At 43.3% G+C, this 23,650-nt stretch overlaps 1 protein-coding gene across 3 annotated transcripts in view; it reads left to right on the top strand.

Moving 5' to 3' along the window:
* mib2 (MIB E3 ubiquitin protein ligase 2) overlaps positions 1 to 11,004 on the top strand; it is a 38,303-nt gene extending 27,299 nt beyond the window's left edge. For all 3 annotated transcript variants that reach the window (XM_086110470.1, XM_086110463.1, XM_086110480.1), the window contains 8 exons: positions 163 to 319; positions 1,090 to 1,244; positions 4,352 to 4,478; positions 4,569 to 4,841; positions 7,222 to 7,400; positions 7,476 to 7,669; positions 8,086 to 8,151; positions 8,929 to 11,004. In XM_086110470.1, the coding sequence (XP_085966596.1) occupies positions 163 to 319; positions 1,090 to 1,244; positions 4,352 to 4,478; positions 4,569 to 4,841; positions 7,222 to 7,400; positions 7,476 to 7,669; positions 8,086 to 8,151; positions 8,929 to 9,170 (1,393 nt within the window). In that variant the 3' untranslated portion in view covers positions 9,171 to 11,004. The remainder of the gene's footprint in view (positions 1 to 162; positions 320 to 1,089; positions 1,245 to 4,351; positions 4,479 to 4,568; positions 4,842 to 7,221; positions 7,401 to 7,475; positions 7,670 to 8,085; positions 8,152 to 8,928) is intronic.
* The last annotated feature ends 12,646 nt before the right edge of the window (positions 11,005 to 23,650 follow it).

Here is a 23,650-nt window from a genome sequence, read left to right on the forward strand (position 1 = left end):
GGATTAACGCAATCGTTAAACACAGCTTTGTAAAGTCGGTCGCTGCCACACGTACAAAAAAAAAAAAAAAAAAAAAAAAAGGACCATTTTTCCACACGAATCTGAATTGGATCCATCCTAAGTACTGTACTGATTCCATGTCTTTGTTCGTATCCTTTCTAGTAACCAGGCAGAGATTGCACGGCTACTTTTGAGTAAGGGAGCAAACGCGAACCTCTTGAACAACTCCATGTGTACGGCGCTCCACATTGCTGTCAACAAGGGCTTCACAGATGTCGTGCGCGTGCTCACTGAACATTCGGCCGATGTTAATCTCCAGGTGAGAGGGCTTTCCTTCATGCCGTGAGAATTCAGTCGTCATTTATTCTGCACACGGTTTTGTTACTTTTGGAAACAAATGAGGAGAATGCAGTTGTATGTGCTATCCATTTCACCGAGTTGTTGTCATAGCCCACTGGAGCTGAGTTCATATCATTAGGGTGTTTTAAAGCACTCGCCAAATTTCACCAATATTTTGGTGTTGGACTCTGACCCTTCACTTAAACCCCATTAAAGTAATTGAGTGTCTCTTCTGAAGCTGCCTCAGAGCTCACTCACATCATCTTCTTCTGCTTGACTTGCGTGGCCAATCAACTAAAAATGTGTCATTGCAGTCTTGCGTTTGCACTTTCCGACAGCTCCTAGAATTCCAAATTTGATTTTAAACCCTAATTTAAATGTTATTTGTACGGCTTCAAGCAAAATGCTTTTTTTTACGGGGAGAGTAAAACAGTAAATAATATTCAGATTCTACCAAACATTTTCAAAGGCTGGAGCACGGGCCAAGGAAGAATTTATAGAATTTTAGGTTTGCAGCAATTTATATTCACTATTGATTCACAATGGTATCAAGCGGATGTGTCCACACAATCCACAATCATAATGGCATTGTTATAGCTACACAGTATACTAAATGGCCATTACATTACATTTCTAACTTGTCATGATTGTCTGTTGTTGTTTTATAGATTAAATAGTCCTGCTAACATTATACATTTAGCTTCATTGGCAAAAATGGTTTACTCTTATTAACCCCCCCTCCTCCCTCAGGATTCCTATGGCGACACTCCTCTGCACGATGCCATTGCTAAAGATTTCCGCAATATCATCGAGATTCTTGTTGCGGTGCCCAACATTGACTTCACTCAGCAGAACCACAGAGGATTCAACCTCTTGCACCATGCTGCTCTCAAAGGAAACAAACTGTGAGTCAACTTCAGTCTGTAATAGGGTGCTTGGGGTTTAAACGGCAAATACAGAACTGGCACATGTTGTGGTTTGCCCATATTTTGTTACGGGAATCATTCAATTCCGACTCGATATGGTAACGCTGATTGTTCCGGATATTTCAAAAACACCCAATGTCCAACATTAGCACCGGTGTGTGCGTGTGTGTGTGTGTGTGTGTGTGTGTGTGTGTGTGTGTGTGTGTGTGCGTGTGTGTGTGTGTGCGTGTGTGTGTGTGTGTGTGTGTGTGCGTGTGTGTGTGTGTGTGTGTGTGTGTGTGTTTATGTGCCACCTTTTCTACACTATCTGTCAATCTGCACACAGCCACTCTGAAAACAAACTATACTAAAAAGCAATACAGTCTCTGAAGGAGACATACAGGATGGCCTTTACCAGACCTATCGATTGCGAGCGTACATCGCAATGATGATGCTCAAACGTTATATTGTGCGGCTCTAAATGTTAGGCTGGCTGCCTTTTGTGAAAATCTCCTCGAAAAGAAATGGCTCTGATGCATCTCAGAAATCATTTATTGCCTGTTCAGCTTATCCTGCTCTGGCGACCAGCAGTGTACTTCATTATTACATTGCAAACAGAGTTTTCATCATTGCTCTGAAAAGAAAAGAAACCCATGTCAGTTATTTGCCCTTTTTCTTCTTTCTCAGGACCTTTCCAGGGCCTCTTGTGAACTTACAACCCCCATTTCCTCAAAATAAATGCAGTGAAAACTCTCATAAACCAAACACTCTCACCTACCAAAGGGCCTCATTTTTATTGCTTTAAAGCAACTTTTATTGATTCGCTTTACTTTTAAAGAAAAAGACAAAAGTCACACATTGATGGATATAGCTAAACAAGGGGGGAAAAAAGAACAAATATCATACCTGTCAACTCATACGGTTTAGCCATAGTTCATACGGATTTTGTGGTGAATCTCACATATATGGCCGTATCGCACAAATCATACGGATTCTGAAAATTTCAGTTTTTTGTTTCCCCCCCCCCCCCCCTAACAGGTAGTTCCGTTCGCTTTTGCCCAGAATGGTGCTCGTCTACTTGAATGCTTTCATTTCCGTAATACAACTCTGAACACAGTAATGCCACTAAGTAGAATGATGATTAGACATTAACCAGACATTGTATTATGGAGATCTACAATAAATATCATTGAAAATTTCGTGGGTTTTTTCTCTGCCGTTATTTTGACATATAAAATGCTTTGGTATGTTATATGGATTTTTTGCTCTTTATAAGGATTTTTGGGGTAGTTTATACAGGTTGGCGCTCCGAAAAGTTGACAGGTATGAAATATGCAAGTGAAGGCACTATTACTTAAGACCAGAGACCAGTCCAAGAAAACAGTCCCAGATCAATGTTGCAAAAATCAATTCACAGGAGTTGATGAATGTCGGACAGCACCCCCCCCCCCCCCCCCAAAAAAATACACTGCACACATGATGACACGCATCTAACATGACTCATACACTATTCTTGGTACAGTGTTTTCATTCACTTGCTAAACATAACCTGTGTACACTAACACTTTTACAATGTTATAAACTTAAAGAGGACGAATCCACTGTTTTGAACACTTTAAAGGAAATGACGTCACACACAGGACCAGGAGACCATGTCTAATGACATTCACAACATCCTCACATCATGGTATCGTTTTCCTCTCTATTATCCACCAAATTACAGGAGAAACTCTTTTCGAGTCTCGGATGGTAACCTCAACTGAAGTGGCTTCGCTTTAGTTTGGAGATGCATCGGGATGCTGGTGTTTTTCCCAGTCTTGTTTTTGCCTTCATGGCAGCTCTTCAAAACGAGCCGGGGACAATTTTCCACTGTGTGGTTTTGCTATCATTTGGAAGAAAAGTTCAAATGAGGTCATAAAAGCCCCGGAGCCAAAAAACCTCATCACGGTTAGGCGGACTTGGTGAACTGTGAAAAATATCAAGTCACAGATAATCAGGCAGGTCCTAAGACTTACTAGAATAAAATATTTCCCTGCAGGTATTGAAACGGTGGATTTGAAGTGGCTGTTTTGAAGCAGTGTTACATGTTTGTTGTTGTTTTTTGGGTTGTTGTTTTTTTTTTTTTTGTGAAGTCAATCTGATAGTTACCTGCCTGTACAGTGATGAAACAATTCTGAAAATATATTTATCTATATATCCCATTATGGCAAGTCCATACATACACACTACCAAAAGTGCTGGTTTGGAAACACTTTATATTGCTATTGAATGAGAAGTCTCTCTCTCTCTCTCTCTCTCTCCCTCTGTGTGTGTCTGTCTGTCTGTCCGTTCTCAACTGTAGTGACAACTCGACAATGTCACGTGGTGACGTGCGGCACTGCAAGTAGCGTTACTATCCAAATGCAACATAGTATAGTTTGGTGCGTCCGTGCATGCGTTTATACAGCGTCCACACGAGTAAAGACAGCTCTCTGATGAATGTTACGCAAAATCTTTGCTTTCTTAGGAGTAGTTTCTTGCTTGCATTGTCATGGCAACGTTTTTATCCCTCTCAGGGAGCGGCCATTTTGCCACGTGGTGTGGACGAAAAATGACATCACAGATGCTCAGGAAACTGGCTTCCTGTTCATTTTAGGATTTAGTACAAAATTCAAGTCACTTTTACCGAGCTTTCAAAGCTCAGTCTCCTCAACACTAGTTTGCAGCGGTGTCATTTGATTATTCTGTTGGGTCACTGGGTGACTGTCTTTTATATACTCTCTTGTCGCACAAGATTGAACACTAAAAGTGATACCATGCAGTCTGCTGTGCCCAAATTGTAGACTGAACCTTTGCGCCACGAGCCGCTTCTTCTTTTGACATTTAAAACTTTAAAAACGGTTAAAACAGCTTTTAAGTTGAGTTCAGTTCCAGTATTAACTGTAAAGTAGTTGCTGATGTGAAATTTAAATTCTGACAGTTTTATGTGTATGTCTATGGTAGTGCGAAAGGTACACTCTGTAATTTTAAATGGATTAACTAGAAGAATGTTTCAGTTCTGCGTAGCCAATTGTCAATCGATCCAAATCAGTTCAGTACATTCTGAGGCTTATTGGATGTCTTGACAGAGCCACGGAGAAGATTCTCGGCCGAGCACGACAGTTGGTGGACGTGAAGAAGGAGGACGGCTTTTCCGCCCTGCATCTGGCCTCCCTCAATAATCACCGGGATGTCGCTGAGATCCTCATTAAGGAGGTGAGTGTGTAACGTCATTTAATGGCACCGGAGATGTAATTGTGTTGTTCGGTGTACTTTCATGAGGCTTCTTAACCCCCCCCCCCACAGGGACGCTGTGACACCAACATCCGCAACAACCGCAACCAGACTCCGCTGCAGCTGGCGGTGTCGCAGGGCCACACCGATCTGATCCAGCTTCTGGTGGTCGAAGGCGCCGACGTGAACATGGAGGATGAGGATGGCGACACCGCCATGCATGTGGCTCTGCTGCGACCGCAGCTGGCCAATGTGATGCTCGGGCCCACCGTAGGAAGCAGCGGCGGCGGCGGCAGCACTGAGGAGAGCGGCGAGAGTTGCGCCTCCACGTCTCTCTACTCCAGGGTAAAGTGATGGGGGAGCAGAGTCAAGAGGCCATTTTGTTGTCAGAGGGGATGGGCGCTTTGTGACAAAAGCAATACAGTATGTCAGCAGCAAAGAGAATTGATAGCTTTTGGGTTCGAAGGGTTTAAAGATTTACGCTACACTCCTGTAGGAAGTTACGTCTGGGCATTTAGAAATAAGCTAACAACCATGCAAACTCCCAGTGTAAGAAGCAACCTTCAATGTTGTACATTCCTGATTTCGTCCAGTTGCTTCCAAAAATGGGCAGCTCGGTGGGCCAGTGGTTAGCGCGTTGACCTCACAGTGCAGAGGTCATGCGTTCGATCCCGGCTCCGGCCTTCCTGTGTGGAGTTTGCATGTTTTACCCGTGCATGTGTTGGTTTTCTCCCGGTACTGCGGTTTCCTCCCACATTCCAGAAACATGCATGGCAGGCTGATTGAACGCTCTAAATTGTCCCTGGGTGTGAGTGTGAGCACGGATGGTTGTTCGTCTCCGTGTGCCCTGCGATTGGCTGGCAACCGGTTCAGGGTGTCCCCCGCCTACTGCCCAAAGACGGCTGGGATAGGCTCCAGCACGGCCCGTGACCCTTGTGAGGATAAAGCGGTTTAGAAAATGGATGGATGGATGGATTGCAAAAATTTTGCAACCTGTTCCAGTGGCATTGCAATCGTCCAGCCCAAGTAAACGGAGCAGAATGGTGGTTTATTCTTAACAGAGGCAGTAAAACCTTCGAAATCTAAAATCCGCTGACTGGTATGTTTTGCATTCAGTATGTTAGAAATTAAAGTGGCACCGTCTACAAGATCTTGAACATGAAAAAACAAGTAAGTATAAGCAGGCTTGCAAAACTGATGAGCCACATGCCTGAAAATTGAATGTGGTTCTGTCACTATATTTAACCAAAATGGAGCTCTGAAGATTGCCTGTGGTTCAGCGCAGCAAGAAAAACATTGTCACGTTGTGTCTCCCTGGGGCAAATTTTGATTCCTGATGTCGGGGACAGAAAGCGCACCCAATCAATCTGTGACATCTCAAAGGAGTCTTGTGCTCTTCGATCCTCTGAGGCAATATTAGTCACTCGTGAGTTCCGTATGATGTGACTATTTTTTTTACATTTATTTTCAGTGCTGAAAAGAAATCCTTTTGGTTGTGAAGAATTGAGCATTTTTGTTTTTGCTTTACGCTAGTGCTGCGCTGTAGCTTTAATGATGTATGCAGCGGTTCAAGGGGGGGGGGGCTAATTATTGAAGGTCTCTGAATTGTCCTTGGGTTTGAATGCGAGAATGAATGGCTGGGCAGCCAGTTAAAGCTCGACTCCGCCTCTTGCCCAAAGCCAGCTGACAGGTCCCGGTTTTCCACACGACCTTCATGACACGTTAGAAAACAGATGGATGGATGCTTTGACAGCAGGCACCGTAATTAAGATAATCTTACGGCGAGCTTTGTGAGGCACATTCTAAACTTCCATCGACTTCCACATGAGTTACTGTCGATGTCATTGTCACAATGAAGAATGCCCTTTCCAGTCCACAGGACCGCAAACACTGCAGCACATCTTGGGCACTTGCCAAAAATGACTCACACACAAGATACTAAACACTTCCAGTTTTGCTTTTCACGTTAGTCTGTCGAGTGAATTCACGGTTCTAAACTTTCTGAAAATGTGGAAATATTCAAGAAAGATGTACTACTCAGTTGTGCATGTAAAGTGTTCAGTAGCTTTTTACTAGTTCACTTTTTAATGCATTTATTTTTTCAGTGGCTAGCTAATAAGGTGACTAGTGATGCACTGAAGAGTCTGGCACGAATCCACCCGCTCTGCCAATATAAAAGAACTTGAACGCCTTCATTTGACTCAGGGGTTCTCTGGCCCAATTGTGATGCTCTTGCTAAATTACATACGCCCCGAAAATAGGTCTGCTCTTTTGGAGCGCCTCATTGTCAGCCATGAGTGCATGCACATCATGGAGGGAAGAGAGAACACTGAGATAAATAAATATATACTGTATATATTTTTTTAAAAATCCGATATGGCATCTAATGTGTAGAGAGGGGCTTTAGAGCACCTCATTGTTGCAGCGTTGAAAAGCCCGCCACATTTTTTTTAAATCATTAAAATTCAGCAGATTAACAACTCCCTGGTTCGTCAAATTTAGAAGAAATGTATTTCCACTTTCCAAGAATCATATTTTTAGTCAGAAAAGTTAAAAAAAAGCGTTGGACAATAAGCCTGGATCGTTCCTCTCTCATCATGAGGTGTGTTTGTTTTCAGCAGACTGTTTTGTGAGGCTGTCATCCACCGTTTTGTCACAAGGGTGTCTTGTCTGTTCCTTAACTTTCTTCCCGCACTCATCTTGCCTTCATCACATGTGCCCGCAGCTCAATGCTTCGGGCCTTCTCGGGAATACTGAGCTCAGTGTTGGAGTGGCAATCGCTTGCTTCCTGGCGCAGGAAGGGGCTGACATCAGCTATGCCAACCACAAGGGGAAGACCCCCCTGGACCTGGTGGCGGACAGCGCCATGCAGCAGCTCATCAAAAGCTTCTCGGAGAAGTACAGGTGCTTGCCATGAAAACGACGCAACCCCGCGGTTCATGTACAGACTTAAAAGCCGCCTGCGTGGTCGTCTCTCAGATTGCAACGCCTGCAAGCCGTGACGTCTGGCCAGGGCCCGAGCGCTGCGAACCTTCGTCGGGTTCACACTACGCCAAACACCATGACCAATCTGGTTCTAACTACGTTGCCGGGTCCCAGCGAGTGCCTCATCTGCTCCGAACTGGCTCTGCTGGTTCTCTTCTGCCCCTGCCAGCACAGTGTGGCCTGTGAAGGTGCGTTCACGGCTTCTGTCATTGGAAGTTGGTGCATTCAGAGTGACATAAGTGACTTGCTTAATATTGGCTAATGACTGATGAGACTGTTGATTATTTTTGTCACGGGGGACCAACTTCCTGGGATAAAAGGAAAAAAAAAAGTGAGTCAGATAGATCGATATTTCCCAACCTCTATTGAGCCAAGGCACATATTTTACCATCAACTAAGAATGTCGCAAAAAGTAAACAGTATAGTGTCATTTTTATTGCGTTATGTCGTGAAAAAAACCCCCATCAAGCAATCACCAAGCTTTTCTTTTCGGGTAAGATGTCTGCATATTGTATTGTATTGCTTTAAATACAAGACAGACAGCCAATGACAATTTTCAAGCAGTGTATCGAATGTCTCGTTGACATTCTCCTTGCTTGAACAGAGTGCGCCCATCGGATGAAGAAATGCATTAAATGCCAAGTCACAATCACCAAGAAAATTCGACAAGGTAAGACAAACTCCTTCCCTCTTCAATTTGTCTGTCAAGGTGCTTGATTTAAAGCTCCCCGAAGGCTGCAATCGTGCCGTGTAAAACATTGTGCCTTTACAAGGACAATATTTCTAATCATACTAATTCACCATACATACGTTTACAATTTCAATTTTGTAGAGCAGACCAGCTTTCCTAATTTGGATTCGCACCAAAATGCACACGTTCATAAATACACTCATACCAAATTAGCTGTACTTTTTTTTTTTTTCAATTAAGATTCATGCAATATTCATTAAGTCTGCCTTTTTCCATGGCATGTACAGATGTGATACTTACTGATACTTTTTCTATTGTTAAAATCCGGGACTACGGAACATTGACGAGCAGATGCCAAATGCTGGTTGCTAATTGGGTGTGCAGATTTCCCATCGCCGCGTCATTGTAACATTCAAGAAGTGACAAAAATAGCACGTTTTGGGCTGCAAACAGATTATTTTTAATATTAATCTGTCAAATAATTTTATTGATTTGTCAACGTTTAATGATCCATCGCTTTATTAAAAAATGGGACATTATTTCAAACCGACCATGGAGAAAATGCATGAAGGTAAATGAGTCATGATTCAGTCCGTTTTTATTTTAAAATAATTTTTCTTCGATGATAACATTTTAAAGATCGAGACAAGCCAAAATCAAAATGACGATTGAAATTTCGATTCATCGTTCAGCTCTACAATACAGTACGTACGGTGTTTTCCATTTGTTGTCTGCTTTTTCACTTCTTGTCCTCAGACCAAACCGAAGTGGACTGCAGCCCCGGGACGGAGAACTCGGAGCAGCACAACCTGCTGGAGCAGCTCCAGTCTCGCTACCGGCAGATGGAGGAGCGGATCACCTGTCCCATCTGTATCGACAACCAAATCAAACTGGTCTTCCAGTGCGGGCACGCCTCCTGCATCGACTGCAGCGCCGTGCTCAAAGCTTGCCCCATTTGCCGGCAGACCATCCGCGAACGCATCCAGTTGTTCGTCTGAGCCACAGAGCGAGGAGGAGAGGGTGCCTAGTATTTTGCAGCCTGCCGTCATCATTCGTCCCACCGTCGTCGTCTGCCGCCTTGCTAGTAAGGCGCATGGACTTATTTTGCACTGTGGAAAGAACCCCCCCGTGAGCCACCCGCTCATTTGTCTGACCGCCGCTGCTTTTATGTGGATGTCTGTTACCCATTGTCCTCTCTGGCTGGCTCGGCCTCTGTTCTGTTTACACGGCTGCACAGAATGAGTCCTCCCCCTACAGCCCGCCCTGTGAATTACGTTTGCTCTCATTTGGATCTGGGAAGAGTCATCAATCAGTATTAGTCTCCGCAGTGGGCGCAATTATGTCGTTTCCCAACCACCTGTATGCAAGGGTGGGGGGTGGAGGGGTTACACAGTATACAGTATATGCATGAGTGTATGCATATAGTAACAGCAATGGGTCATTTGTTGTGGTTTATATTTCTTTGTAAAGTACAGATTTTTTTATTTATGTGTGAAAGGTGGTATTACTTTGTAATGTCTTGGGTTTTTTGTTTTTTTTGGTGGTGTTTGCTTGGAGGGGCGTAAAAAGTGTTTTTGAGTCTACTGAAATACACCCCCAAGCCTATGTCCTCTTACTCAGGGTATCAAATCTTTCAAAAAGCACTTGGGATTATCCATAAAAGGTTCAAAGTCGCCGCTTCATATTGTCGCTGTCGGGAGCTGCCTAGGAATGGCAGACGTTATCGACCTGAAAAATGTGTCAGTCGTGAGTGAAATGAATGTTTCTGCAACAAAATGGATGGACATGTCCCTCTTCAAAAAAAACAAAAAAAAAACAAAACCGAACCGAACCAAAAAAAAACAGCAGCAGCTCCCGACAAGCCCCGTCCACACTGTTTGTGTATTTACCGCCCACCAGGGAGCATCCACTGTGGTTATTGTGTGTTATCGCCACCAAGCAGGAGAATTCGTGTTTCGCTTTTGATTGACCCAATGTGTTGTAATATAGGAGAGCCGAAAGAAGACTGAGCTTGTTACGTCATTTACCTTTTCTGCTGGAGTCATTTCAGAAGAAAAGCCCATTTTCTTCTTTGGCGCTCTGGATTGTACTCTCCAGCTTCTTTCTGCTGTCTTGGTGTGTTTCTTGAAGGGCTTCTGTCTATGGAAAAAAGAAAAAAATCTTTGATTTAATTTTCATTTTGTGTAATTTAACATCCAGGGATGAGGAAGGTTTTGGATGATTTAATGTTTGGCTATATTGGACCCCCATTTTGGGGGGAGCAAGTGTTTAAATTTGTACATTTTGAATGTCGAGGTAGGGATGACTTGAAAAAGTCAAAATTTCCGCTAAGGTTATTTTGAAGTCCAAAATCAAGAGTGTCACAAGAGTGCTCAGTTACAGGAGTACAAGGAAAGCTCACAGTGGGGAGCGCTTCTATACTCGTTTCCAGACCGGAAGCAGTCCCACATCATTTGCAGCGTTTTCCAAGAACAAATTTAAGTTGATAATTGAGAGGAGGCTTTCTTATTTAATTTTTGGTTGATCGTTGAAGGGTTTGCAGGAAAATGCTATAAGGTTAAGAAGAAAACAAAATGGTAAAATATGATTTTATTTTATTTGTATTTTTTTTTGTGTTCTAAACCTTCCCTCGACGGAGGTAGCTGTGACAAGTAGGAATCAATTGATGTATAAAAGAATATTAAAGCAGCAAATGTTATTTTTGGTGTTTGTACAGTTCACCTCTCAGAGTTCTGATGTTGGCCTTACTGTCTCTCCCCCCTTTTGTTCATGTTTTCTCAGTTTCTGCACAATAATATTTTGCAATAAATATGGAGCACTTTTTTAAGGACATCCGGCCTCAGGATTCGTTTGTGTGCGTGTGTGTGTGTGTGCGCGTATGACAGAGAGATTAAAGAAATCCTTAAGAAATCAATGCGCTTCATGTTTTGTATTGTTTTTCATAAAACTTTCTGAAAGCGGTTCGGAAAATGGATGGATGGATGGATGGAATACACTTATTGCTCAAAGTGATGAAAACATGATTGAGCGTCAGGCTGCCACAGTATCTCTCGTAATAGAAACAGTGCCACCTTGTGGTGGCGCTGGGAACATCCACGATTAAAAAGAAGCCCGTTTTTTTCTGCAAATGATAGGACACGCCAACATTTTAACCCAGTGGTGAAGAAATTATTCATATAATCGCTGTGGATTAGTTTTGCTGCTGAAAATGTTCAGACAAAATAAAATAATTTACATACACCTTCCTTTTTCAACAGGTCGCCATGTGTTCTCGTGTGTGTGTGTGCGTGGCCGAAAGAGGGCACCATTGCCTTGTTACTCACTCGGACACCATAGCGACGTGATACTGTCACTCCGAAAGCCTGTTTAAAAGTTTGCCGTTCACATGATGAAAGTTAAACTATAAACACACCAATGTTATTTTATGTTTTCCATATTGTGACAGAGTACGTGTTACAATAACACATGCTTTTACAAAACCACCACCGTAACTACTGCCTGCCTCTACAATCCAGAGAAATCATACTTTGACCGGCCGAGTCCAATGAGCAGCCTCTTATAGAACATAAGGTGAGTGACTAAAGGCCCTGTAAAGGGAATTCGGGTATTTGTTTCTAAATACATTTTACATGCGTTAAGATCATTGCTGAAAAAATAGAGAACTACGTCGCTCTCAAGTGTCGATATGAGCATGATTGTGTTTCGCCCCCCCTCCACTTTATAAGAACTTGATCCCCTGCATTGTATTAGCACAATCAGTTAGTTAGCTAGCTAGCTATGCCCACACACCAAAAATGCATCTTTCTTTTTGATAGTCTGCGAGCGTGGCCGCTTTATAGCGCCTCAATGTCTGCCGTGAGAGCACACATCATCCTTAGAAAGGTGAAATAGCAAGACACATTTTTTAAAATTAAGTCTAACATGACAGCCACTGTGTGGACAGAGGCTTCCCAGTGGTATGGCCACTTTAGAGTGCCTCATTATTGAAGTGTGGAAATGCCAAATATATTTTCACAGGTTGAACATTTATTCATGCGTAGGCATAGGAAAAATGTTCGGAGAAACTAGCATCCATTTTCCAGGTCAAGTGGTATTTGATTGACAGGTGAGCAGGGGGAGATTTCAGGTTACTCGTGCTATAGAGATTGACACGGGAATGGATTTTCACTCCCGTTCCTTCCCGTTCCCACAGAAAAAAATCCCATCCTGTCCCCTCCCGAATCATGCTTAAAAAAATAATAAATCTGTCCTGTCCCTTCCCGGTCAAAATGATGCCCATTCCATCCATTTTGGAGGTTAACTCAAATAAAAAAAAACAACAACAACAAACAACTGTCACAACCCTCCTCATCCTCATAGACTCTCAGAGTTTTTTTTTTTTACTGCTACTGGATAATCCCGCTCCCGTCTGCTCCAGCAAATTTTTAAATCCCATACAGTCCCAATTCCTTGATTAAGGTAAAGTTGACTCCTATCCTGAGGGAATCTTGTGAGATAACCCCCCCCCCCCCCCCACACACACACACAATTGTTATCCTGTAATTTAGGGATATGACCACAGCATCTGAGAGCAAAGAGAATGTTTTGAATTTCCACAATTTGGACGCCTCATTTTTTTTTTTAATCATTCAAATTTGGCAGAGGTTTTAACACATAATATTAGCTTCATTGCAATTAGGCACTCAGATGTCCGTGATGTGGGAGCCACTTTTGTGGTGACATCATTACATAGCACAAAGATCTAGCAAAACTAACAAATGACATTGCTTAATGACATCATTTTCAGGACAATTTGCATCTTGCAATTTTTAGATCATCCAAAGCATATTTCCCTTCTTTGTTTCCTTGGGGGTGCAGTAGCTCATCGGGTTTACTGATACATGGACTCTCCCGAGAACTGGCTAGGAACCAGCAAGTCATGATGACGAGGTTTTGTGTATACTAGCACCAAACCCTATTTTTCCATCAACAAGTTGTGGCGCTTTGCTTGCCTCGCTGTCTACATATAGGCACAAAATCTGCACTTGGTTCAACACCCGAGGAAAATCTGCAGAGGGAGTTTTGTTACAAGAAATTTCATAAGGAGGCAAGTACAGCACAAGTGTGATGCCATAACCAACCATCCATTTTCTTGCCGTCAGTGTCATGGGTGCTGTCCTGCTGTTTTTGGAAGAGAGGGGTTTCCCCAGAACTGGTCCGCAGCCACCGATTCTTCACCAGCCGACATGTCCTGTGATTGACATGTCTTTTGTGACTGGAAAAAAGTTTCAAGGACCGTTGCCTCAACTTGAACCGGGTGTTGACCATTTTGGCTTGCAGTAGACATTTGGTTGGACGTCAGTGCCATCCATCTGTTTTCTCAAGACTTTGTCCTCCATAAGGTCATGGAAAGTCATCTGGAGCCTATCCCATCTGACTTTGGAACACCCTGGACTGGTTGCCAGTTCATCACGGGACCGATGTAGACCAGCAACCAACTATTCACAATCATATTCACATCTTTGGACAGTTTAAAGCAGTGGCAAACTACGGCCCGCGGGCCGAATCCGGCCCGTTGGTCTTTTTAATCCGGCCCGCCGAAGGTTAGTCCACAATTAAGTTTCAATGTGAATGATTGCATTCATTTCAATTGGACTTGTAATAACAGGCATTTCACCGCCAGGTGGCGCATTGACTTGAAGTTGCAGAACACGGGGGGGCGGGGCAATCTTTTCGACCACCTAGTACCTCTGTATCGCTCTACTTCTACTGGTCTGATCACAACCCATCTGCAGCGATGCACAGGCTAAAATAGGTCATCAACAACACTTTTGTCATTTAAAAAAAGTATATTAATACCGTACTTTCATGCTTTTATTCTGTTGATGTTTGATATGGACTGTCAACAAATGCCGTTTTTTTTTAATGTACCATAGCTTGTGCTGACCTGGCCCTTCTGTCAAATTTTAAAAGTCAATGCGGCCCCCGAGCCAAAAAGTTTGCCCAACCCTGGTTTAAAGTCTTCAATGAACCCAACATACCGGTATGTGTTGTGGCGATGTGGAATGTAGCCGAAGTACCCAAGAAATCATCTGCAGAGCATTCAAACTTTCCACCCTTCCCACCATGCCGCCCAAAATCTCCTATTAATATCAAACTTCCAAATATTAACTCAAATGGAATATTTAATGATAAATTTCCTTGATGGACAAATTCATCGGGTAGTTTTTTTGCCCCCCTTTTTTTTTTTGTGTCATGGAAATGTCCTTGAGTGTGCCTTAAATATTATCCGCGCATTCATTTATTTCTGTCCATATACTAATTAGGGATGGCGAATACCGATACCAGGTGTCGGTTTCGGGCTGATACTGACGTTTTTCGAAGTATCAAGTTCTCGTGACGACTGACGATACAAGTCTCCCTTACGTATGGCGCCTCCGTGTGGCCCTATCACTACAAGGAAGTACCGGTAAATGGCATGCATGGTTGACAGACCGCTTTTTGTGTGAATTAAATTCAAGGATACAATTCAATTGTATCCATGTCAATCCTCTCATATGCCCATTAAGTATACGCTACGGATGTTTAGAAGGGTTATATTCATGCTTTAAGTGTATCATTAGTGTGTTGCTCCCAAAATGAATACGATTGTTCCCTAACTCATTTTGGGTAGTGTAATGATAACAGTATTTCATGCATACACTTATTTTCCACAATGCGCTTCTTTCATCGACTGAGAAAACTAAAATGTTGTTATGATTTAGTGGATTAAAAATGATCATTGGCGCTACCCTTGGTTTAATGATAATAAAAAAAGAAAAAGAAGCACGAAACGATAAATCATTGTGGCCGCTGTCATTTGCTCATTGTTCATGATCATTTGTTCGTTCCAGTTTCAGTTCGCGATGGAAAATGGGAAAGAAAAATAAAGTGACTCATTCTTGCATATTTTTCTTTTTTTTAGTTTGTACTCCTACAAAATGTGTCAGACACATGAAGCCGAATACAATTCAAAATAATAATTCAAACACGTCAGAAAAAGCTGTTTAGGTAATGGTTGGATGGATGGATGAAAAACATGAAATTGTGGTTGTTGTCTTGACAGATTGTGGCAGCTAATAAGCTAATGTACTACAAATTCTCATTTTCAAATTTTGGGTCAGGTAAAGCGACCAATTAAGTACAAAAATCAAACTCAGACTGTTTTCTATTTTGGTTTTTACGTGTTCCATTAAAAAAAAATACTCCACTCTATTTCAGCTGTGACACAGCTGCAGTTGTATTAAAAAAAGTGTTGTCCCTAAATAGGACAATAATTAAAATAATACCAATACAATAAATTACTAAATAAATGATTCTTTTCTGATTAAAATATACACAAGATCTCCATTTGCATTGCTATTTAGCACACACTAGGAGGTGCACGTGAACACTGGTTGTACATGTTTTGTGAAGCTTTTTGTAAATGAGAGAGAGGAGTGAGAAAGAAAGTCTCCACCGACCAGTATGTGGGTGCTTGGATGATGGATGTGTGTAGCCAGAATACTAAAATTGTAATCTCGTCATTACATTGTGCACGACATCACTCATGTTTGCTGCAAGATGAACTTGAATGCAAACAAACAATTGTAATCTTCCAACGATAATTTTTCCATGAGCTTTCCTTCCTCGCTTTATGTCCTCCGGGATGCATTCTTGTCCAAAATGGCTCCTTGCGTTTAAATGAGTGGAAAAGTACAACTTGCAGCGAAAATTAGCGGAGTTATTTACCAGGCTTGCCAACTCACAGGCACCTCTTTCATAAGATAAGATAAGGTAAGATAATATTTATTTGTCTCACAATGGAGAAATTCCCAATTTACAGCAGCATAAATTACGAAAGGGAGAAAGTAGAATACAAAAAGTATCGAAATAAATATAAAATATAAATATAAGCATATTAAAAATGGGTAGGTGGGGGTGAATCCAGGTTTTCTGTCTATTCAATAGCCTGACAGCAGTCGGCAGGAACGAGCGGTGGTATTTCTCCTTCTTGCAGCGCGGTGTGTCAGTCTCTGGCTGAAAGAGCTGCACAGTGCTGTCAGGGTGGCCGAGAGGGGGTGGGAGAGTCTGTCCATCATAGCTGTTAGCTTAGCTAGCATCCTCCTGTTGCCCACCTCCTCCAGAGTGTCCAGGGAGCAGCCCAAGACAGAGCTCATAGTCGAAATAATCAGTAACTTTTTTTTTTTTTTGGCTTTCCAACTGAAAATGAAAAAAATAAATCATATCTGGATCGAGTGGTAATGGAGCATTAGCGGCGAGTGGGCCAGCGGCCCTTCCCATCCAGCACCTCCCAACGGAATAGCGCGACACACCAAACGAGATGAAAGGCGGCGTCATTAACGGAAAACAGTGATGCATTCAAAGAATTGGGAGTCTTTTATGATATTATGTAAACACTGTCTATGCTGCGTGGTTACTATTCCTCAGGCGTCCGGCATCCTCAACTAAAACACGCTTTTTGAAGAGGCGATCCCAAGTCAGTTTCATGTGTATATGACATCAAAGATAAAATGGCTTTACAATACAGATAGGTCCCCCCCCCCATATAAATCATGCGCTGGTATAGCTTTGCCCTTACAGCTTTGTACTAATGTCATAATAAAGCCAGTGTCCCGCCATGTTTGGAATACGGCTCATGTAAGACGCTGCGTTTAGTGATGGGTCGCCTTGGATCCAAACAGGCCATCTAATCTTGTTGTTTTTCCCTCCCTGTAGGCATCGTCCTCCCGGGCCGCTGGTTGCTATGATGGGATTCCCACTGATGCAATCCCGGCCAACCTCGGCTCAACTCTCGGGGTATGTCACCATCCTCTCGTTTCGTTGTTTCTCCCGAGAAAGCTCGGCTGTGCTTCTCGCTTTCCAAAATGCTTTGATTTGGGCGCAGTTGGCTCGCACTGCTCCTCCTTGAGGGGCGATGGAAGCTGTTGTTTTTTTCACTCCCTGAAGGCAAACCCCACCCTGCTTAACTCTTCAACCTGGCTGCCGTTGCCAACCACAAATTACACCCGGCCCTCCTCCGTCCTGCCCTCATTGTAGTCAAACCCGCTGTTGTTTCTCAAGACGTGTTCAGAAAGCGGTCGTTGCGGTTTCCCGTCGGGAGAATACAAGTGCCCCCTTGAGCAGATGGGTGAACTTGAGCCCGGCGCTTCTTAATTAGAGCTCGATGACACCCAGGTGACAGTTGCTGAAGGGGGGTTATTAACTCATTCAGTACCAGCCAATTCTGGACCAAGTCTGAAAAGACGTTTAAAAACGTCTTTGGGAGTGAATGAGTTAAAAGCCCTCTTGTACCTTTTCTTCTCCTGCGCTGTGATGACTGTGGGATATTTTTTTCAATTTTTTTTTCTCTTATTTGATTCCAACAGAAGACACCCTGTACACACCGGAGCAACTTTGTGCCCGGCAGCTGCTAGTCCATGCTACTGTTATTTGCATAGGGAAATCCGAGTGTAGGCTATGGTCAGTCCTCGCCAGACAATTCACATTCACCCCCCCCCCGCCCCCTCCCCTCGCGTAGAACAACACACCTTTCATTTCTTTCTCACCACACCAAACGGGGGGTTACGCATGGCATTGAAAGCCCTGCGTTCCATATTGAGTCGGAGGGGCTTTCATTTGCCTCTCATGCAAATAGCAACTGACTTACATGCAGCAGGGAAGACTCCATTCGGATAGGACCCAGAGCCTTCCTTAGCTTGGGCAAGGATAAAAGTTTTAACCATCAGATGAAAGGGCCAGTGCGTCTCTACGGACACCCGTTGCGAATAACGCAATAAATAAACAATATGAGAATGTGATGACGCCTGCACATTTTGCTGTTAAAAAAAACTGACTGACAAACGCATCCTTGTGCATTGGCTGGAGTGATTTCCCCTGTATGGCTTTGGCAAGATGAGCTCCTTCCATGTAAACCTCCGCTGTATCGCAACACACCCCCACACTCAACACCATTGCGGACAATGTAGGTAAATTCATGAGTATAAATTAATGTAAAAAATCAAAAAATAAATTACTTAGCAGTGTTTATCGCATTTTTTAACAAGTTATTTTTTTAATGGGTTTTTACCAAAAATGTATGTATGGTGATGCTCTTGCATGCCAGAGTGACCAATGAACTTTCCAGGCATTTATTGAGTGCTGAAAGAAAAGTCAAATCGAAACACGATAAAGCACATTTACGCAGGAGCGACATGTTGTCTGTCATTTTGAAACTGCCACGGGTTATTCTGGCACCACTTTTGCTTCTTCTCGCCCACTGAATCAATCAAACACTGCAGGAAAGGTTTTTTTTGTTTGTTTTTAGTCGACATCCACACGTGTGCATGGTCCTTGGCGTGTTCTCAGTCTGCATTCCCGACACCCTCACACAAACACAACAAAAAAAGCTGAAGTCTGTATTCTGCTCATATTCAGTCATATTGTATAACTTTCCCATGCCCGTAGCGTAGCTTGGCGTCCTTGTAACAATCATCACCTAGAATTGGAATACTCCCTGCTGAAGACGCACAAACCTTGGAATGCGCCAAGCTGAGAATCGGTTTAGGAGAAACGAAAGTTATGATGTCACAATTTGTGCCTCGTTACCGCCCTTCTGATAATATAAAAATTATGCGATTCTCTTCCCGCTTCGCACTCGTGACCATCGCAGCCATTGTCCGTAACCCGCGGGTGCCTGGAATATTCTGTTATTAAAAGCGTCGAAGGAACTGTTCATCGGCTCCAGCCTTTATTTGAAGAACCAACATTCTCCTCGTCCGAAATTCAACGAACACGCGGGGGAAAGGAGGCCACTTTGCCCCAACAAAGCCCTTGTGCATTAGACAGCTGTCTCCTTTGAAGAACAAAAACCCTTAAAAGTGGTGACCTCCTACTTTCGTGGCTTCACCTGATTCGGCTCCTTTTTTGCCTTGCTAGCGTGCCGTTTAGTTAGCTTGTATAGCTAGTAGCTTACCGTGCTGCCTTCAATCTCTGAGTTTGACTCAATTGTATAAAGAGCATGACCAATTCAGTTTGGTGTTAATCGTCACAACGTTAGCATTATAGATAGACAATTAATTAAACAATTAACAAAACTGCAAAACGACAGAAAACAATTAAATTGTTTTCTGTCGTTTTGCTCCGCTGCAGAAACTGCCGTGTGACCGCTAGTGGAGCAGCACCGACGCTGCGCCGGTGCTGACACGCTCAGCAGCTTTGTACGTGTGACCGCTCCACAAAATTTGTTCCGGTGTAAAATATATCGCAACAAAATACATCGGTGCAGCGCCGGAGCAAATGTGTGCCGTGTGAACACCCCTTAAGCCTCCCGTGCACCGAAAGCCCCCTCCGTTGAAGTCCGTACTGTAAATGAAAGCTATAAATAGTAAAAATCGGAAGACGAATGGGGAGTGTCGGTGGTGTGATAACGCAGGCGGGGTGTCCAATTGCCTCCCATTCACCGAGGGTAATTAGAAAGATCCAGGGCCTGCTCGTCTTTGCCTTCTCGTGTGTGTCGAAGCTGTGTGTACGTGTAAGGAGGCTGAGGTCCAGCGCTGTACCAGGCAAAGGTTTCCACCAAACTCTTCTTGCATAACTCAGCGACTGATAACACCGGCGCATTCCTCTCAACACACATCACAGCTGCCAACATCTTAGCTGTGTTGTGCCTTTTTTTTTTTTTTTTTTTGCCCCTCAAAGCTTAGATTTCAATACAATCTATCTCAGATCTGACCGCATGCACTTCATGGACTAAGTTTCCATTGCGGACTTAAAAGAGGAGAAAGGAAATTCAGTGTTTGAAGCAATGTCTTTCCCATGGTCTTGAGGAGAGATTTGAGTGATTTTCAAAGGCGGGGAGGTTCATCACGAGGTAGGTCAACGAGGGTTCAAGCCGAATAGGAAGTCGTTGTGCAAATGGAACATGGACGCGGTTGGCTTGTGGTTGATTACGTTGAATCGAACGGCACGGTACGCCTCGCATCTGGGGCTGCGCAGTGTATGAGTGGTTAAGCGCATCTGCCTCGCAGTTAGGAGATGCGCAGTTTGAATATTTGCCTTGGCCTTCTTGCGTGTCGTCTCGGTGTGTTCTTTCCGTGCTTGCCTGTGTTCTCTCGCCGGGTACTGTGGCTTATTGTGAGTGTTTGCACCTGCGAATGTTTCAGTTTCAAATGCTACATGTTGCAAACCAAAACATGATCCTTGAATCCAAATGTTATCATCTGGTCGCCCGTGTTGCCAGACACGCACGCGCACACACACGCACGCACGCACACACACACACACACACACACACACACACACACACACACACACACACACACACACACACACCTTTCAAAATCAAAAGGCATTATATAAGGCATATAAGCCAAAATACTGTCTTTAAATAATATTTGAATGTAAACAAGATGATTTCTGAAGTCATGTAGTCAAAGTCAAAGTCAAAATTGAATACAAAAATAAAAGTCAAGGGGTTTCTTTTATAGAGTTTTAGCCAAGTAACTCCAAGTTTGAAAATTGGCAACTCGGTGTCATGTTTCGGTTTGTGACCAACAGGTGGCACTGTAGGGCTCTCCCTGCAGCTGCACACCCGTTGGTCGTTATGTAATTAGCTGTATAAAAGGACCCCCTTCCCAACCACTCATTGTTGGGTCATTGTTTGTTTGTTTGCTGCTGTCATGTTTGTTCCGGTCATGTTTCGGTTAGTGATAGTTTTTGCTTCAGTCATGGTTTTGTTTTTTTAATACTTTGGATTAGTTTTGGTTGTTTGCACTTTGTTTGTTTTGGATTCAGTTTTCTCTGTGTTTTATTAAATACAATTCATCAAGTTCACCCCGCTCCCTTCAGTCATGGTTTTGTTTGATACTTTGGATTAGTTTTGGTTGTTAGCACTTTGTTTGTTTTGGATTCAGTTTTCTCTGTGTTTTATTAAATACAATTCATCAAGTTCACCCCGCTCCTCCCTCCTGCCTGCTTTTTGGGGTCCACCACCACCTCGCAACGTGACACTCGGGTCATGTGACATCTGAAATTTAGCCAAGACTTTGTTGCTATATGGCAGGGGTGTCAAAATCATTTTCTTCGCGGGCCTGATTTTTAGTTACAGTTTCCCTTGGAGGGCCATTATGACTGAAACCATATAAAGAAGTCAGGAATAACGGTTCATTCACCTCTTGTTTAAGTTACTGAAATGAGGGGGTTGGTCACAAGAAAATGCTCTCAGTATCACTCTTCGTTATTAGAAATGAGAATTTGAAATTTTGGTCCAGATTTTAGCAAGCATCATGAAAGTTGACATCTTTGATTTGCTTTCGCGGGCCACATCAATTGATGTGGCGGGCCACATCTGGCCCCCGGGCCTTGAGTTTGAAACAGGCGCTATGCGGTATTTAGTGACTTCTCCAACCACTCTAGCGTCAATTAAAAAGAAAAACGGGGCAAGAGGTGGTGGTGATTTGAATAGCAGCGCTAAGGAAGTGCTCCTCATGTTAGCATCATGACCATTGCCTGCATGATGGAGCTAAGAGAATTGGTAATTATTTGTGAGTTGCAAATCAGAATGGCTAACATGCGGCTTATATTTATATTTGATATTTCTATTTATTTATATAGTTTTTGTTCTTCTACTTTCTCCCTTTCATAATTTTGCTGCTGAAAATGAGGAAATTTCTCCATTGTGAGGCAAATAAAGTTTTTTTTGTCTTATCTTATGAGTAAGGCCTTATGGTTTAGGCTTATCATGTCATTAATCTTTAACAATATATTTGAAAAAACGGTGCACATTGTGGACATATTTTTATCTGAACGATTAGGTTGAGATGCAGTGATATGTGATTTTAGTGACTGACGCTCATTTTCTTGAGCATTTTTTTCCCCGAACCGTAACAATCGATACATCTCTGCGAATAGCCATTTATTCAAACAATTTAATGCCTTGAACAATACTTCAAATACTTTGTTTAGCATATTGCCGTGGCCTTCGACGACCTTTCCTGTTTCGACCGTGTGGAAAATTCATTTTCTGCCACTGCGCCAAATTGTCCATCGCTGTCAATGTGAATGCGAATGGCTGTTTGTGTATATGCGCCCTGCAACTGATAGTTCAGGGTGTTCCCCGCTTCTTGCCCAAAGTCCCAACGACATTCTCTAGCTCACCCATGACCCTCGTGCGGATAGAAAATTGATTGGCTGTGCGGATAGTTGCATCTGACGTGGCCCTGAAGGGACCTCGTGTGAGTGACTTTGCCGAACCTGAGTTGCTTTAACCGCACCTTCCTGCATGGCTAACTTCCAGGATGTTGATTCAGGATCTATTTCACTGTAACTCTCTTCCTCAATGATCAAAGATTAGACTCGGTAAACACGGCGCTATTTGCAATTCCCTGGCCATAAACCATCAGCGTCGGACCAGCGTGGTGTGTACACTCACTCACAAGTGTTACCCGCTCCCTCAACGCTTCCTTTTGCGCCAGCCGAGCAACAGCCGGGTAGCCATGGCTGCCTCTCTGCCACAGGGCCCCGCGCGGGACCCCGCGGCACATCTCAGCTCGTCCTTGCGATTGGCTTGGGCCGGTTCGAGACAGCCGTCTGGAGACTGCGATGTTGACAGAGCTCAGATGAATCCAAAAGGGTGTGCGGAGTTGTAAAAGTGTAATCGAGCTCAGAGAAGACCCGCCAGCTGTCTGTGTTAATGTGACAGGAGCGCCTTTTGTAAAGCACCGAAGCTCAGACATTGTTTCGACGACGGATGTTGACTACTTCCTGATTCATGGGGGAAAAAAAAAAAAAAAGCTGATCATTTACAACTGACGTTTCTCAATTCAGGTGGCGTCTCTCCGGGTCATCATTATAATGCACTTTACCACAGGGAAAAAAAAATCTACTTGGGCCTTTGAGTCGTTGGTCACGGGGTACCAAGCACTGAATTTATGGCTTGGAGTTGGTTAATTATTTCATGAGTGCGGTTTGGTTTAAAATGCCAAGATCCTATGCTTTCATGGTAAGACAAAGGAAATTGGAACGTATTCATGTTGGAGAGGCCGAAACCAGTGGATTTAGATTTTTTTTTTTTTTTAACAAAACCCCCCAAAAAATGCAGGATCCGCATTCAGCATCTCTCCAGATAGAAGAGGTGGGCGACCTCCAAAAGCGTTTCTGCTGTGAGCCTTTTTCTTCCTCGGCATTCATGGCAATAGTCAGAGGTTGTAATATATTCCGCCTTCTGTGTGTTCCTAAGGTAACTCTCCAAACACATTAGCATGGCAAACCAGGAAAGTGATGAGAACGGTGCAACAGGTTTGCAGATTAACCTTGCATGTGCTACAAAGAGTAATTGGAGCCCATGCACACAGTTAAAAAAAACAAAAACATAATTTGGTCTTAGCGTCAAGTCTTTTTTGTGCTGCACGCACAGGAAGTAATGAACAGGTGACGCTCCAAGTTGGTAACTGGTTCCAGCGGGACACTTCTTGGCTGTGTG

This window comes from Hippocampus guttulatus, chromosome 1, assembly GCF_054856545.1.
Source record: "Hippocampus guttulatus isolate MCC_2025c chromosome 1, RoL_Hgut_1.0, whole genome shotgun sequence".
Taxonomy (NCBI): Eukaryota; Metazoa; Chordata; class Actinopteri; order Syngnathiformes; family Syngnathidae; genus Hippocampus; species Hippocampus guttulatus.